The sequence below is a fragment of the Stegastes partitus genome, unplaced genomic scaffold, assembly GCF_000690725.1.
Source record: "Stegastes partitus isolate 25-593 unplaced genomic scaffold, Stegastes_partitus-1.0.2 Scaffold1661, whole genome shotgun sequence".
Taxonomy (NCBI): domain Eukaryota; kingdom Metazoa; phylum Chordata; class Actinopteri; family Pomacentridae; genus Stegastes; species Stegastes partitus.
Genome location: NW_007579392.1, coordinates 11,829 through 29,748, shown reverse-complemented (window position 1 = coordinate 29,748; position 17,920 = coordinate 11,829). Strand labels below are relative to the sequence as shown.

Genomic DNA, 17,920 nt, shown 5'->3' with positions numbered 1-17,920 from the left:
ACATTTAAGGGGCAGAAAAAAATGGAGCTCATTGTCTTGCCCAAAGCAGCAGTTATTCAGGGTCACTCAGTGTTACCTACCATAGAGTACATACTTTTTTTTCTCCTAAAAATGACGATGAAAGAGGTTCTGCAGGGACGGTTGTTGTGGTAGTAACGCATACAAAGATCCAGGGCATCCTAAAATGGTACCCAAGGTCCTGCAGTGGAAAACTGAACTGGTCAGTGTGAAAGCACCCGTTTTCCTCTGTAGTACCTCCAGAGCAGCTCTATTCGACTGTATGGAGGTTTATTGGTCCCCAGCATTACTGTTTTTGGTTCAGACTTTGGCAGCTTTTAGTTCATTTCACTACATTTCACTGTGTATTGATAACCTTAGTGGCAAGATCTGACCATAACTATGAGATATTTTTGAAATAAAGAATATTTATTTATATTTTATTTATAAAAATATTTAGAAAACGTATGTATTTATTTATTTATTATATTTATACAGCTAGCCGTTATAGAAACACCCATTGTCTAGAAGAGGTGATTTTACAATCTCTTAAATCGTTAAGGAGACATCTCTTAAGCTGAGAGCAAAGAGTTCATTATTTTTGAGCCTCTAAATTGTTTCAGACATTGAACTGAAACACAGGATGCCTGAGAAGACAGAGTCTACCATACTCCATATGTGGAATTGTCTCAGAATGAATGTTTTTATGTAGTTGTATCACAAGAAAAGCTTACTACAGTAAGCTAAGGTATGTTTCAAACTAATCTGACTGATTGGTGCTTACTATAGAGCTGGAGATTTCACAAGAAAAAGCAGCTCAACTGCTATGAGCGTCATGTCTGTGAAGATTCTCGGTCATCCAGGTCGTGGTTATTCTCGTAGTTTAATCGTAGCAACTGGACTTGCTTGAGTTTCTTGAAGACATTTCACATCTCATCCAAGAGGCTTCATCAATTCTGACTGACTAGTGTGCTGTAAGCATCAAAAATTTAAGCAGAAAAATTTAACACTTCTGACAATCAGACTCAAATGATAAAAACCTGCCAAAGTCAAAATGTTCCCCAGGTGATATTATAGTGATCACTAGGTAGCATAAAAGATCACGGCTAAATTTATTCTTTAACCATTCTTTAATTATGTCTGAAAATTCTGTGTGTCCATGCCTCAATTAAATGACTAACATGTTTGCCCCTCTCTCTTTCTTTTGTTCTCTACACTCTCCTCTCATCAGCTATCCCTCTGATAGATTGTCCTCAGGGTTACAAGAGAATCAACAGTTCTCATTGCCAAGGTAAGAGCCTTTCTTTTATTTTTAGCCATGCTAGTGGCATGGAATTCGGGATGACAATATTTGTCAGTCCTTCCACCACTTTGGCCCATACATACTAAAATATCTTAACAATTATTGCATGAATTGCATTTGAATTTTGTGCAAGACGTGCATGGTTCAAAGCTGTAAACCTTGGTGCTTTTGGTAGCTGTCTACAAGCTTCTGGTTGTATCTTTGATCACTTCTCTTGACAGAATTGGTATAGTTTAACTGAATTTATTGGGTTTCTGACACAAACTTGTTTCTTTAGCACAGTTACTAGTTCTTTAAGTCAGGACTTTTGGGAGACCAGTCTAAGACTTTAATTCTAGCCCGATTTAACCATTTGTTAATCACTTTTGATATTTGCTTGGGGTCACTTGTTGGAACATCAAACTATGTCCAAGACCCGAACATCTGGCAGATGATTTTAGGTTTTCCTGAAGAATGTGGAGGTAATCATCTTACTTTATTATTCCATTTACCTTGTATAAAGCACCAGTTTCACTGGCAGTAAAACAAGCCAAGAGCATGATACTACCACCACAACCATGCTTGATGGTAGGTTTGGTGTCCTTGGGGTTAAAGGCCTTACCTCTGTCTCTCCTCCAAACATAATTCTGGTCATTGTGGCCAAATAGCTACATTTTTGTTTTATTTGACCATAGAACTTTTCTCCAGAAGCCATTTTCTTTTTCAGGGTAGCTCAGCAGCAAACTTCAGTCGAGCCTTAAGGTTCTGATTCTAGAGGAAGGACTTCCTTCTTGTATGGCGGACTCTCAGCATATGGCGGTGTAAAACACACTTGACTGTGGACACTGACAGCTGTTTTCCAGCAGCTTCTAATTCATTGCAGACCAACTTTTTAGGGATTCGTGGTTGACTCTTGACCATCCTGACTGATTGTCTCTCAGCAGCAGATGATAGTTTGGGTTTTTTTTCCTGATCATGGCAGTGACGCAACTGTGCCGTGTACTTTATACTTACAAACAATTGCTTGCACAGATGATTTTGATGTTCTGAGGGCAGAGTGTTATGTTTTCTGAATTATAATGACTGTCTGCATGGATTGCTGATTTTGATGCTTTTTGGAGATTCCTATCATTAGCCTAAATTACTGCTTTGCTAAAAACATAGTGAACCCTGGGAACAAAGTAATAGCCACAGCCTCAGACAACAAACACAACTCTGGAGATAAAGCCATTTTTCATTGACAGAGAGGAACAGTGGCTATAAGTTGACACCAACCAACAGGGACATGACAGACACTCATATGCAATTTAGGTGAGGTTGGTGTTATGTGGGATTAGATTAGTGTTAATCTGGGGTTAAAGTTGATCATCGACCGAGGGGCCATATGTGTAACACTGACATTCTAAGAGCCACAAAAGTGGAAGTGGTCCAGTGCTTGGTGGCACCAGCTCATTTGCAAAAAAAAACACAAAAGAGGGACTGGGCCTTTTCCAGTAGACTCCTCAGCCTGGCTGGCCAGAACATGGTGAGGAAGTAGTCCTTCCAATTAAAAGTGTGATATTTTACAACATATATAGCAAAGACACAAACAGACTCAGCAGTGTCAGGTTAGAATGTTGAAGAACCAGCAGTGAGTGTGGCCACGTATGAGTGCTGACATGGCTAGAACCTATAGCAAATGTACTCCAAGAGCTCCAGATTGGACCACTTAAAGAACTGTTTAGATGAACAGACACAGTGTGACCATGTGAAGAGGTGGTGACTTACACCAGGGCACACATACTGCCAAAAAAGTTTTTAATGCCTAGTTCAGCACAAATTGAATTCCCATCATTACATGACATTAGAATAGTTCCTGTTAAACTGCTGAAATGTCCAGTTGTGGGAGCTACAATATTCTTCATCAAACATCCTCATACCACACTCTTCAGGGTTTAAGCAGTGAGCCAGCTTTGGCATGAAGCACCATTCACTTAACAGACTGTTTTAGGTACAAGAGAAGGCTCAGACTAGGGTTAATGCTCTCACTTGCTTAATGGCAGTTGACAGGACGTCTTGGAATAGGTGATTTATAGATATCTCAACTGGGCATAATGTGTCTCCTGATTAAGCTGTTGTGGTTTGTTCGAAAACTCCAGTTTAGCAGCCAGATGGACCTGTAGGTGAGAATCTTTTTTTACTGCTGTTACCTTTTAATCTACATATTTTATGTTGTGGATAAGAAGATATAGAAGGACTCTGACAAGAGGGAGAGAGAGGGCCTGCTGCTGATGCAGTCTGCTGCCAGGCTACATAGTGTGTCTGTGTGTGTGTGTGTGTGTGTGTATTTAGTCCCAGCACCTCACTCACTTTAATCCACCACATCCTTTTCTTCTTATTTATTATTATTATGGTTCTTCTTACAGCGTTCTCCTTTCTTTTACTCTTGGAACAGCAGTATTCCCACTTGGATCTGTGTTCTGTTTGGGTTGGACCTTTTTGTGTGTGTGTGTGTGTAGGTGTGTGTGTGTGTGTGTGTGTTACTTTTCAGGGTAATTTTAGGGCTTCTTCTTATTAAAATGGATAGTTTCAGTTCAGTTTTTATTTTTACATTTATTTTTGGTACAATCATAACCATTTTTGGTTAAAGCACTATTAATTAAACTCAAACTTTAGTGAAGAAAAAGTATGACATGTGTGTCATGAAATATGAGATTACGTTTTATGATATGAGTTCTGTTAAGATTGACAAAAGTTTGCAGTGGACTTAAAGTTTGTGATGAATTTAGACATAAAGTAACATGACAGTAAAGGAGTATAAGGCTAATTTTTTTTATATAGCACTGTGTTGTGGGCTGTTCCACAAATAATATAAATAACAATTAAAGCGGGATATATTAGGAAATAACTTTGTCGTCCATATCAGCAGTAATGCAGGCCTCTATTTTCCTTAAGGAGCCGCGTTTCTATCCAAATGTCGCACAAAATTCTGGACAATCACTGAAAGAATGTGTGAATTTCATAATGATTATTTTTTTTAAAGAATGATTATGTTTATTTTAACCTGCCATGTTTCCCATTAATGTGACTATTTGATCATTTCATATAAAGTCAACAAAATCTCCAAAAAGGTTCTACTGAACCGCAATAAATTATATTTTATGTACAATAACAGACGTATATTCAGTGAAATCTTCCCACATTTTACCTTCATAGTATCATACCATGAATAATTTGAGATTTACAGACACATTAAGTACACAGGTATGGGTGAAATGTTGCGCTTTTTAATATGCATGACTTTTTTCACCTTCATAACTTCATGCGTAGAGGATATGACCACATGACATTTTTAGGGCTGAAACAAATGAAAATAATTTTTAAATCCATTCCAGGTGTCATAAACTAAAGCCAAAATCTAGTTTTTGTTTAAACGTTTCAGGGTCTTATCAGCATGTGGGATAGGTTGTTGGTCGAAACAAGTGATAGCATATAGAAGGTTTATATTTTTTACCAACCTTTATCATCAGTGTCATCTTCTAGCCAGGATTCCTTCTGTGCTAAAATAATTTCCTTATGATGTAATGAGGGCTCAAAAATGCTTAGAAAAAAATCTGAATTAAAAAGCACTAAAACGCCACCCATAGATACTTCAAAGACCTGTTACTCTGAAAAATGGTATGAGGGTCAAATTTTGTATGCCTTCATTAAGTATGGTAAAGTTACTAGATATATGGAAAATGGAAAGCTTTTTATCCATCCATCCATCCATCTTCTCCCACTTATCCGGAGTCGGGTCGCGGAGGCAGCAGCCTTAGCAAAGCCGCCCAGACTTCCTGATCCACACACACCGTTTTATACACAGCTTTTTATAATGTCTGATATATGTAGCAACAAAATGCGTTTCAGAACAAAATCAAGATCCTTTTCTAATCCTAACTGAGTAGTCATGCGTAAAGCAAACCAAATACAGGGGGAAAAAAATAAAGATTTTTACAAGACTGTAAAATAAATAAATAAACAAACAAACAAACAAACAAATAAATAAATACAATTACCATCTGAGATGGGACCTGAACTGAAGTTTCCTTGGTAAAAATGTGTGCTGACTTACACCTCCTCTGTTCCCCCAGCTTCACCGTCAGCAATATGCCAACTTACATGTGTTGGTGTCCCATTCTGCCTTCCATCATCCTGATGCCATAGAGACAGTTACAGTGAACAAGCTGAGTCGTATTGCTGTGATTACAGTTGTTTCATCAAATTGGAATTTTTTACACTACTTGAAGCAAGTATGTTTCCGCTCATGTATGCATACCTCAGCGAAAACTCATCCCTCTGTGCCCTTTTTACTCTAAGCTGTCCAAGTAAGCATCAACCAATATGAAGACCACAGTCAGTTCAGTGCATGACTGTGGGCTCTTGTGCAAAAAATTGACTTGCAAATGCAAAAATGAGTGTTTGGCTGCTCACAACAGGTGATGTGATTTACTGTCTGACGCACATCCCTTTCTCTCTTCTTGTGTACCCACTTTTTCCTGTCCTATGCTGTAATCGTACAAAAGCTTTTGGGGCAATAAAAGGTTCCAGGATTTTAGTAACAGGATGACATGGAGGACCTCACCAATAAAAGACCAACCAAGTAGGCTGTCAACAGCCTATTAAAGCATACTGGCTGAACAGCTTGAGCTCCCTTTCACCTATAAACTGGATGTCATGGTGGGATACAGACATGAGTCACAGTCTGTGATCAAGGCCAAGTGTGTTCTCACTGCAGGAATTTCACTTTCTAAAAGTCTCACAGTTGAGGATCAAACATTAACAGTGAGCTAGGATAAGACAATTCTGCAACATGTGAATTTCAGTAATTCCATGAATTTTACCCAAGAGAGTAAAATTGAGATTGTAGTTTAGAGTTAAATGCCAACAAAACCACTGGAGAGATTCATGTCTACCAAACAAAACACAAATCATGATTTTGCTACTTTGGTGATCCCTTAACTTTTCATCTATCACCATCATCAAGTCATTTGTCTTGTTTCTTACAAGATACCCTTGAGTTGCATTAGGTCTGATGTGTCTTAGCTGCACTTTGCGTTTGTGATCAAAACAAAGGTTTAGCTGACATGCTAAACTAAGACGTTTTGATGACAGAGTCGTGGAGGCTACAGAGGCCGATACATTTCTGGAGGGATGCTGTGATTCTTCAGCCTATCAGTTTATTTTTTTTCAGGTGCTTCGGCTAGAGGGGTTGTGTTTCTCTACCTTTTTCTTACAAATATCAAAACCTTTCTTTTATTGGAGTCAACTCAGGATTGGGTTGGTTGGGCTGAAGAGGCAGCAAGTGAAGCAGATCATTCCAGACAACCCTCTTCCCAGCAACGCTTTCCTCTGGTGCTCACTGGTCAGATGAGATATCACGTCTCCACCAAGTTCTGGGTCTACCCCAGGTCTCTTCCCAGCTGATTACCCAGAGGGCATCCAGATCAGATGCCCGAACCACTTCAGTTGACTCCTGTTGATGCAAAAGAGTAGTGATTTTACTCCATGCTACCTCCAGATGTCTAAACTTCTCACCTTATCTCTAAATCTGAAACCACTCTACCGACCGCTCGTACCTCTGATGTTGTTCTTTCACATGCTCACATTATTGCAATCTTCAGCACGCTGAGGGTGACTGTGGTGGTTGTACAAGAACTGGATAGCTCATAGCAACAACCCTGGTACCACATACTCCTGCAGTACCCTCCACAGGGCCCTTTGAGGGACACAGTCATAAACCTTTTCCAAATCCACAAAACACATGTGGACTGGCTGGTCAAACTCCCGTGACTCCCCCAGTAGCTCTGCAAGGGTAAAGAGCTGGTCCATTGTTCCATGAGCGGCATGGATTGCTCTGCATTGCTCCTCCTGAATCTGAGGTTTAACAATTAGTGAACTCTCACAAATATATTTTTTCATTTCCTATAATACTTCTCCATGTGAAGCCGTTATTCAGACAAGTGGATACACACAGCTCACAGGTCCACAGTTTAGACATTTCTGATATTAACAGGTCTTTTTATAACAGTGTTAATGCTGTCGAGCTAAATGGAAATTGCAGTTTTGTTTCAGTGTTCACGGGATTTGTAACGTGTGTCAGTGGTCACAGGCGTATTCACGTTTGTTGTATTAAGTTTTGACTGTATTTTACTTTATTTTCTATATAGTCTTTCTAATTAGTTTTCTAATTGTTCATACTTGTCACCTTAGAAAGAATGCAGTTATTAAGAGGTGATACTATTTTGAATCATTTGACAATTAGGTGATTGCATAGAGGTGTACTCACGTCTGTTTGTCAGAGTTCTGCTGAAAACCCAGATACAGACACTAATGAGGACGATACCAGAGAATCAGTGAAAGGTGTTCATCAACAAGAAGTTAAGCACACAGTGAACAACTACATACAGTGATCAAAGATTACCAGACAAACCAAACAAACCAGGAACATGAGCTAGAGACAATGAATAGGCAAGCTGACTAAACAGAACGTTTGGTTAACAAGAGGGAACTGAACTGTCACGACGGATCAGAGAACCCACATGCAGACGAGGAATGAACACGGACTGGTTCCAATATCCATCCATCCGTCCATTATCTGTACACCTTAATCCTCACTAGGGACGCGGGGGGCTGGAGTCTATCCCAGCTGACTCAGGGTGAAGGCTCACCTGGACAGGTCACCAGTCTATCACAGGGCTACACTTAGAGACAGACAACCAAGCACACTCACATTCACACCTACAGACAATTTGGAATCACCAATTAACCTCAACATGTTTTTTGGACTGTGTGGGAGGAAGTCAGAGAATCCAGAGAGAATTCACGCTGTATGGGGAGAACATGTAAACTCTACGCAGAAAGATCCCTAACCATCCTAACTGGGATGTGAACCGGGGATCTTCCAGCTGCAAGGCGACGGTGATAACCACCGAGCCACTTTGCAGCCCCCTGGTTCCAACAAACAGGGATTTTATTGTAAAGTAGAAAACTCAATAAAACAAACAGGGAAGGATAACTAAGGAAGAGGGGACACAGAACTCAGACTGACCTCACCAAAACCTACACAGCTACAGCTACATAACCTAAACGAACTACACAACTGAATGGAGGACTGCAAAACTCATTGGAAGTCTGTAAACTACACTAAGGCCAAACTGAACAGGGTGACTGACAGGGACAGTGGATTTGCTAAATACGAGGCAGGCTATGGGGGACTGGGGTCTGGTGAGATGAGCCAAATCTGCGGAGGCAGGACAGTACGGAACGGGGCCAGAGGTGGGTGCAGGCAAGGCACAGAGCGATCCAGGGTGGCCTGCGTAGGACGCCGGTGTGCAGCAGAATGTAGAACAGTTGGCTGGGCAGCAACCCGAGGAGGGCAGGCAGGAGGCAAGGCAAGGGACTGGTCTGAGAATGAGTGATCAGTGTCTCTGGTCTGGCGAAGAGTTGGGAAATAAGCCGCATCTTCGTGGATTGGGCGAAAATTACAAATTAGCTGAACTCACGCTGCACACACCCCAGAGCAGAGAGAGAGAGAGAGAGAGAGAGAGGATGTCAGGGATGAAAGTCCCTGATAAGAGTTGGGTGTATAATCTGCCGGCATTCAACACAGCAGCACTTCTCCGGGCCGTATCCCTCCTAGTCAGGTACTGGAGTCTTCAATGCCAACGGCGCATATCCAACAACCACTGAATTGTGTAGACCGACTGGCCATCCACCATCCTGGGCGGAGGAGAGGGAGGCACGGGGGGGCCAGAGTACTGTCCTTGACAGGTTTAACTTGAGGCCAGTAAAATGTTTCTGGTACCACGACAATAGGACAGAGAGAAATTAAAACAACTAAAAAACAGAGCCCACTTGGCTTGTCACAAGTTTAGTTTTAATCATAATAAAGAAACGTGTGGCTCAAAGTTGTTCTTTTTGTAATTGTTAAGGTTCAGGTATCAGGTGGTCATTTTCTGTGAATCTGTTAGATGTTACATGAGACCTGTGAAACATTATACTGCTGGATAACTGGTTTTTGTCATCATATTCCAACCCTGCCACCCAAAAATTATGTTCCTATCCAGCTGGACTCAGAAACATTTTCTCACCAGAAGCAGCCGAATAATAGAGAAGGCTTTCACTTCGAAGGAGCCCAAGTCTGTGCAGAAAGGCAGACGGGGAAGATTATGACATCAGTCAGTGGTTACTGTTTTAATGTTTAATAGCTGAGTCTGATTATTGGGAGTTAAAATTACAGATATCAAAAAAGCCTTTTTTTTTTTTTTACATTTTCTGACCAGTCATAACCACAGTCAGTGACTACAGTTTTGACAAGGCAGAATAAGAGCTGCACATATTTCAAACGTCATTACAACTTGTCCAAACTGTTGTAAAAGGCGCTGCTTATGCATGGTAGAGTGGCTATTTGCAACTGAATTGTAGGTATCTGTAATGAATGATAAAAGTGAAGTCACCTGTCCTAGAAGAATGACAATCTTAAATTACAATTATGGATATCTTTTGACTTGGTAGAATTGAATTTTTGATATCTACAATACATGTCTAGTCTAGAAACAACATGCCAGCAGCAGTGGACTGATTATTCTCAGTTATAAGTTTCTTTTTCACTCCTCGGTTACTTTTAATTTTTACTTGCTGTTTTGTTAAGTTAGGCACAAAAAAAACTCTGACAGGTTTAGGGCAATATCATGCTTTGTTTGGTTTAAAAATATTACCTTTTCACGATATGTTTGAAGTCCATTTTCTTGGTTACCAGGGCGATGAGTCTCCCTCCATCTAATCCCTCATCTAAGCTATGCTACTTGAATCGTAATTGAAAGAAAATTAGTTCAAAATGTTTTTAGGACTATATTTCTCTGGAATAAGAACATTTTTAGGAAACAGGGCTGCACACTTCATTAACATAAACAAAGGCCAGTGTCCACTTGTGTTTGCTACTGCTGCACCTCTAAGCATGACTGAACAACACGTTCTCACTCCTTACTCGTCATACATCGATGCTTGGTCAGGCTCCCTCTGCGTCACATATTCACACATTGGGTACCCTTCTCTCGTCATTAACTGACTTCCAGGGAATAGCATACAACATGTGCTGTGATCCTTTCACAGCTGATGTATTTGTACATTTTTAACCTTTTCGTTCATTGGACTTCAGCTTTAACATATCTTGTCCTGCTTCTCTGAATACACGCAGTGATTTTACCATCCAGGTTGGATCGCTGAGCTCTTTCTTTATTTGCATTCATATAAAAAAGACCATTCATGAAGGCATACAAACATATTATTCATTTATTAGCATAAAGGCATCTAGTCTACTGGATGCTTCGTTTAGTTTTTGTTTTTTTATATCAAATCAGCATCACTGAGATCTTCATACTGCACCCACCCGATCCGGTCGTTATCACTCGATTGAATGGGCATCATCAGTTATGATAATAACTGAATCATATGTTTGTATGCCTTTATGAATGGTATTTTTTATATGAATGCATATAAAGAAAGAGCTTGGCGAATCTCCATCATCATTATTCCCTTTCATGAGCCCTGGTAGTTAGAGGGGCATCAGCTGCACTCCTTTCTGCCTTTAATGCTTGAAATGCTTGAACATACAGATATACAGAAGAAATCTGAGGAAATCCCAAAAATTGTAACTCCTGTATTATGTATAATATAAACAAACTTAAGCCTGAATCAACCTACATTCAGTCTTTTTGCCAGGACAATGTCACAAAGGCTTAGTTTCAGTATCCTGCAGTCATAGTGGTATGAGAATACAGCAGGTATTAAAGCTATTCTTATACTTACTTTTAATACATTGGCAAACTGGAGAATGGGGTTTGATTGCTTAAGACCAGATTAAATTCTGTGTCAAAGGTAAAGGCAACTTTGCAGGATACAGCCTCCTAATTTCATGTTCTACGTGTCAGAATTTGCTCATGGTTGGCTTCCCTGAAAACAAAAAGTGCAGAAAAGTAGGCAAGTTGTGGCCGAGCTGGTTAGGAGGCTGTTAAAGACTCTTGGTTTGTACTGGGACTGGAACCCACACTGGACAAATGCTCCTCACCAATAGTTGTATGTATTCACTGCCACTTTAAGAAGGAAAATGGACTTCAATGGCATAAACAGCATTGTCATATCTTTTTCTTGAGGGGTTAATGTCTCAATTACCCAATTTCAATCAAGATTTAAACTGAGGTGTTAAATGTAGCTTCCATATCATTAGGTCTTTAAGATATTGGTGGTTGAGGTTTAAACAGAGAACACAGAGCACATATCTCTGCTAAAAAGCAGCACCCTTTAATTTATTTTCTGAGTAATAAAAAATCATTTGCAGGGCTCCAGACTAATTTTTTCACTGTTAGCACCTGTGCGATCAGCTTTCTCAATTGGTCGCACCTCCCACCTTGTCACAGGCAAAACATATGACTTGCTGAACATTCAAAATCATCAATAAATTCTACAATTTACAGATGTTCCCTTAACGCCTCACATTGCAGGCTGTGGTAGCTGCTATTGGTACCTGTGTTGTGCTCAGACAGGTGTGTGACCAAAAAGAGTAAACTAGGGCTTTCTAATGTCAGACTTGTCCAAGATGAAACACAGTGATTTTTTATTTTATTTTTTATTTTTTACATGTGCTCATTTCTATGAGTGGAAAAAACTGTGAATGCAGGTGTGCTCCGTTTTTCACGAGAAGACCGCATTTTTAAGTATAAATACCAAAGTACACCAAAGTTATAAAAGTACTGCTTTCCACCACTGTGGTTAACACAGTAGCTGCCGGTTACAGCGACATAAATACAGCTTAATGATCATCATGCACTCGCACCAATGCAGCCGCTTGAAATTTTAACAGCAATATAATGAAATGTGAGGAGCCGTTTTGGACACCGTTGGTTCTGGAAGTAAAATCCCATTCATTTTCCCCTGTAGAAATTGTTTAGTGATTCACATTCGTTGCATATCTTTGGCTTGGATTGACATGAGACTCTCCCAGTTAAGTCATCAGTTCAAATGAACAACTTTGTTATAAAATACCTGGTTCTTTTAAAAATAGTCACAGCTACAAGTTTTTGAAATTTTCTGGAAGAAATTTCCTACCACTCTCATTACAATGACATCTATGTCATCACAATGAAGCTAAAATGTGTATTGAAATTATTGTTATTTCATTTCAGTAGCACATGAGAGTCATGGCTATTGGACAACCAACAAAGCTGAAATAATTCAAACAGGTGGCCCCCCAAAAAAAGCATATAGAAACTGTTGCGTTATCTGGAAGGGTCCTTTGTTTTTTGGACAGCAATATTAACGACACTGTTTAATATAATATTGAAAAGGGATTACAGAATGGGGAAAAAAAACCTCCAGTACCAGTGGCTCCTCTCATTTCACAACTCTAAGAATGTTTTGAAATTTCTGTATTCTGTCTTGTAGTGTCAAGAAATCCCTTAAAAAATCCCTGGATTAATACGGTTTTTCATTTTTTGATGATTCACAGATTTGGATGAATGCCAGCAGGGTGCGTGTCCCAATGGAAACTGTCTGAACACGGTTGGCAGTTACAGGTGCATGTGTAAACCTGGCTACGTACCCGACCCCACGCTCACCAAGTGCATATGTAAGTTCTACAATCACACACTTTCTGTCACAGCCTCTGTCATCCCTTTCTCATTTATCGTCATCCAAACTCAGAACATCCAACAGTGCCGTGTCAGACTGAGCAGGAACATGATATTACATTTGCATGGCTGTCTCTGACATGCAGATCTTTCCTGAGTTTGATATTTCCTATCACCTTATGACAGAAGACATGGGAAATATATGTTTCATTATTTCCCCTGCTACATGCTACTAAAATGTGTTTGATGATACGCATATTTGAATACAGTGCATGGACGACAGCATGTTGTTTATTGTGTGATCAGATTGCCTCAAGCATGTACTGCAAGGAACATAAAGTTAAATCCAATATATTTCTTGCCTCGCATCTTGAAGGAGCAGAGTGAGAGGGTGAAAGCAAACAGGGAAGTTGTAGATAGACAAACAACTAGCTAGCCATGAGTACTAAAATAATAAATCTTGGACATTATTAATCAGTTGTGCCTTATGACATGTCACATCATGTATCCTTCTGTTTTTATAGTGTTGTGAAAGCTAAAGTGTTAATTTGTTTGAGATAAGTCATTGATTCTGTTTTGTCGTGTGGCTAATGAAAGCCAAGTTGCCATTCATTACTACCACTGATTAATCCAAGGGCAGGGGAGACTTTATTTGTTATTGTAAGCACTGACTTCCAGCAGCTGTGAGAACCCACACTCCAAGCACATAGTTCATCTGTTGCTAAAATCGCCCCAAATGATTCATGTGTACCCTCTATACTGTATCTTTCTACTTATTTTGAGCAGATTTTGCTGAAAGGGAATTACAGTTGAACTTAACACACAACAAATTTGATCCTAGTCTGTTGTCTAGCTGACTCGGTGGTTTTGTTGATCCTGTATTTTCTACCACTTATCTGGGGCCTGGTTGAGATGAAAGCAGTTCAATGGCTCACTGAGACCCACATTTAAAATGGCAACTATTTGGCAAAATCTCTTATTTTTAGTGGAACTGCTGTGATCAGTTCATTTTTGGAAACCAAGTTAGTCCATGCAAGTATTTTGCTGCTGGTCCAGCTTTCATTAACTTTGTCATGTGAATTTGTGTTGTTGTTCGACAGCAAGCACATGAAAATAATGCTAAGCCAAGTAGCCTTGGATTTTCTAACTGCTAAAAAGTCAAGAAGGCGCCAGATAATAGCAAAAATTCCCATCCTTCACAGCAGTCCTTGTGGCACCAAATTTTCATGACAAAAATAGAAGGAATAATTTGTCAAGCTTTGACTTTTAGCGTGCTCAGGGGCAGTTTGCAGCTGAATGTGAGGCTGCAGGGATGGGAATCACCGCCTCTAAGCCTGAGTCCTTGGTTTTCTGCTGGAAAACGATGAAGTGCTCCTTCCGGGTTGGAGATGAGTTTCTCTCCTATGTGAAGGAATTTCTGGGAATCTTGTTCATGAGTTCAGCAAAATGGAGCATGAGATGGAAAGGGTTGATGCAGCATCAGCAGTAATGCGAGTGTTGTACCTGACCCATTGTGTTGAATCAAGAGCTGAGCCGTATTTTAATTCTCAACATTAGGCTAAATGTAGAGACCAAAAGAATGATAATGTGGATACAAGCGGCTACAATGGGTTCCCTCCATAGGGTGGCTTAGATCAGCTTTAGAGATAGGGTGAGGAGGCTGCACATCCAGAGGGAGCTCGGAGTAGAGTCACTGAGATGGTTAGACCATCTGATTGTGATGCCTCCTGGATGTCTTCCTTTGGTTTGGGATTTTTTCCGAGCACATCCAACTGAGAGGAGACCGCCGGGTGGACCCAGAACTTTGCCTGAGGGTTTCCAAATGTTATCTGGCCTGGTATCACCTTGGGTTACATCAGGAAGAACTGGAAAAGTTAGCTTGGGAGAGTGACATCTGGAACACCCTTATTGGTTTGCTGCAGAATGTACGAAATATAGGTCATGGCAGGGGTTTGGCCACTGATCTGCGATGTTCTGGTACTACTTGCAAACAAACCCAGCTGGTCTGAGCTAAGAGTGTCTCCTTCCTCTGACAAAACTTGTGTCTGGCACTAAAATGATGGCTGACAATATGTGTTGCTGTATTGCTGATGAGAGAAAGCACCATTTCTAGCGGTCATTGTGAAACTGCTGTAACACTATCTTTTTAACACTGCGTCCACAGTGACAATAAAGAACTATTCTATGCTATTCTATTCAAAAGTCAGTATCATCAAGGGTTGTAGCAGCATCTCTGTTGTTTGGAATTTTTTGGAACTTTTACATTCTCATTAGTGTTTTAAGATATGAACCTTTTATACACTGAACCAAATTAAAAACTTTCTACCAATAAAGAAATTAAAAGTTCTGGCCATCCTCACCAAGTGAAGGCTGGCTAAAATCACAACAGAGTTCGGAATGTTGTGCTGCAGCCACGTCTCTGTGAAGCACACGACAGAGTTCTCATGAAACATATTTGTGCTCTTTGTGAGGGATGTAAGCTCGTCCTTTTTATTCTCCAGGGACCTTACATTCCCTATTGCGATAAAAGGAAGACATGGTTAGTATCTCCGCTTCCTGCCCTATCACCTCATCCTGCCCTACAGCCCTGGTATCGCTTTCTTAGCTCCCCAGGGATTTAATGTCCCACGCTAGTGGCAGCACACTAGTGAAAGTTCTTCAGCTGGCCCATGGTGTAAACAATAGCATCCTGGGTCTCCATCGGCAGGACAGGAGTTAAACAGGAAAAATCTGGAATGACAAAGTGCTCTAAAAGTGACAAAAACATGAAACAAAGTCCGAAGCCACATTGTTCTACTGACAATAAATGCAGCTTGTAAAAATGAAAAAAACAAAAGGTAAAAAGGCACAAACCCACAAAGAGCACCTCTGGTTGACTGCCGCCCAGGACGCCTCTAGTAGTAATATCTATGATAGGTGACAGGAGTAGCTGTATGAAGAATTGATAACAGAGAGCAGCACAGTTCCTGTCTATGAAGCAAGCAAGTCACTGATATAAGACCATTGCCTGACTGTTGTCTTCAGAAAGTAACAAGTTGTGGGATGTAGCCCTACTCTATATTTAGACATTGGCAGAATTCAAGAGGGAGGGGTTGCTAAATCTTAACAAGTACATTGTCTGAAGCATACACGGGCCGTATGTTTGAGGTTATTCACTAGCTGGGGCTCGTCTTCTCACTTCTCTAACCTAAATCTTGATCAGACTTTGATACCTTCATTTTGAAAGACATACACGTTGCATGAAGCTGCAGACCATCATGCTGTTTCTTGGCAAACACAGTGCACGGCATTAAGACCAAAGAGCCTAATTTTTGTCTCATCAAACTACGGAAACGTTTTTCTCATGCTCTCAAAGTCCTTTGAGCAGCTTGGCAAACTCCAGGTTGGCCTACATCTGCCTTTTACTCAGGAGGAGCTCCATCCACTCTCTCAGAGTGCAGGGATAGTTTTCCTTCTGGCAGGTTGTCCCATTTCTGCAGACGAACCTTGCAGTGACTGCTGATTTCTTGGTCACCTTCCTAGCGAAGGCCCTCCTCGCCCATTTTCTCATTATAGCCAGATGGCCCACTGTAGGAAGGGTCCTAGTGGTTTCAGACTTCTTAAATTTCACAATAATGAAGTTTACTTTGCTCCTGGGAACTTTAAATGTTGAGGCTTCTTTTATTCCTTTCTCTAGCACTATGCCTTGACACAGTTCTTTTCTTAAGGGCTCCACCGAGTTCCTTTTACTGAACCTTTCTCAAGATTGTTATGGGAACGCTTCATTCCACTTTGATGGCCAACCATATTTGTTTATGCTGGAGCACACAAATTAGATGCTGAATCAAATGGAAAAGATGACAGGAATGTCCCTAAAACAAGACCCTTCAGGACGCTGGTGGACGTTGGCTGCACTCACTGCTTTCCTGGTTACTGAGGGAGGAAAAATTCTGTTGCAGTGGGGTACCTGCTGAATGCAGATTTGGAATATATATTTTTTTTTTAATAACTACTTTGTTGCTTTACTCAAAGCAGCTACAGACCCCCAAATCATCTGTGCAAACAATTGGGAGTATAGAGTCCATAGTACAGTTGTGTCACTACCACGCTAAGGAAGAAAACACAATCAACCCTAACATCAACACTATAACCCACTGCTGACAGACAGTTGGTCAGGATGGTCAAGAGTCAACCAAGAATCACCAAAAATTGTTCTGCAATTAATTAGAAGCTGCTGGAACACAGATATTAGTGTCCATAGTCAAGTTTGTTTTACATCACCATGGAGTGAGAGGCTGCTGTGCACGAAGGAAGCTGTTCCTCTAGAAACAACACTTTAAGGTTTGACTGAAGTTTGCTGCTGATCACGTGGACAACGAAAAGGCCTTCTGGAGGAAAGTTCTGTGGTCAGATGAAACAAATTTAGGATGTGAACAGACACAGATGCCAAAGAGCCACAAAACTTTCTAATTCAGTTCCCCAGAAGCGGTAAATCAGCTGGTCAGACCAACCGAAGCCTCAAATGGCAGCTTCAACCCAGGTCACAGAAAGGGGTAAATTAACTGATCGAAGCAGCTGTAGCTTCAAAGGGCAGCTAACAGAAGAAGGTCAGTCATGAAGAGAAAAAGACAACATTCACCCAACTGGATTATCAACCCCCAAAGTCCTAAGAGCCTGACCTAACACCCCTGGCTTGACCAGCCAAAGGGCCGTATGGAATGGACAGGAGGATCTTAATGTGTCTTTACTACCTTGTGTCATTTTAAGTGTTGTTAAATTTGAAAGTACATAATATCATGGTAAACACCCCAAAATCTTAATCACAGTTGGATAAGTCCTTCTTGATTTTATTAGCTTGTTACATAACCATGTGTCCTAGTACTATATTATCTTTGTAACTGTGCAAGATAAATAGCTCATGTTTAGACTCTTTGCGATTTTTAACAGACTTGACTCTGTATAATTACAAGTATATATAGTTCGAAAGTAACATTGTCACTTTTACAACAAAACTCCT

General features: G+C 40.5%; 1 protein-coding gene across 1 annotated transcript in view; it reads left to right on the top strand.

Moving 5' to 3' along the window:
• Positions 1-17,920, top strand: part of LOC103371868 (latent-transforming growth factor beta-binding protein 1-like) — a gene marked incomplete at its 3' end in the record, with an annotated part of 117,673 nt that overhangs the window by 89,549 nt on the left and 10,204 nt on the right. Inside the window, exons 9-10 of the mRNA XM_008301336.1 lie at positions 1,229-1,288; positions 12,804-12,923. Of these exons, the coding sequence (XP_008299558.1) occupies positions 1,229-1,288; positions 12,804-12,923 (180 nt within the window). The remainder of the gene's footprint in view (positions 1-1,228; positions 1,289-12,803; positions 12,924-17,920) is intronic.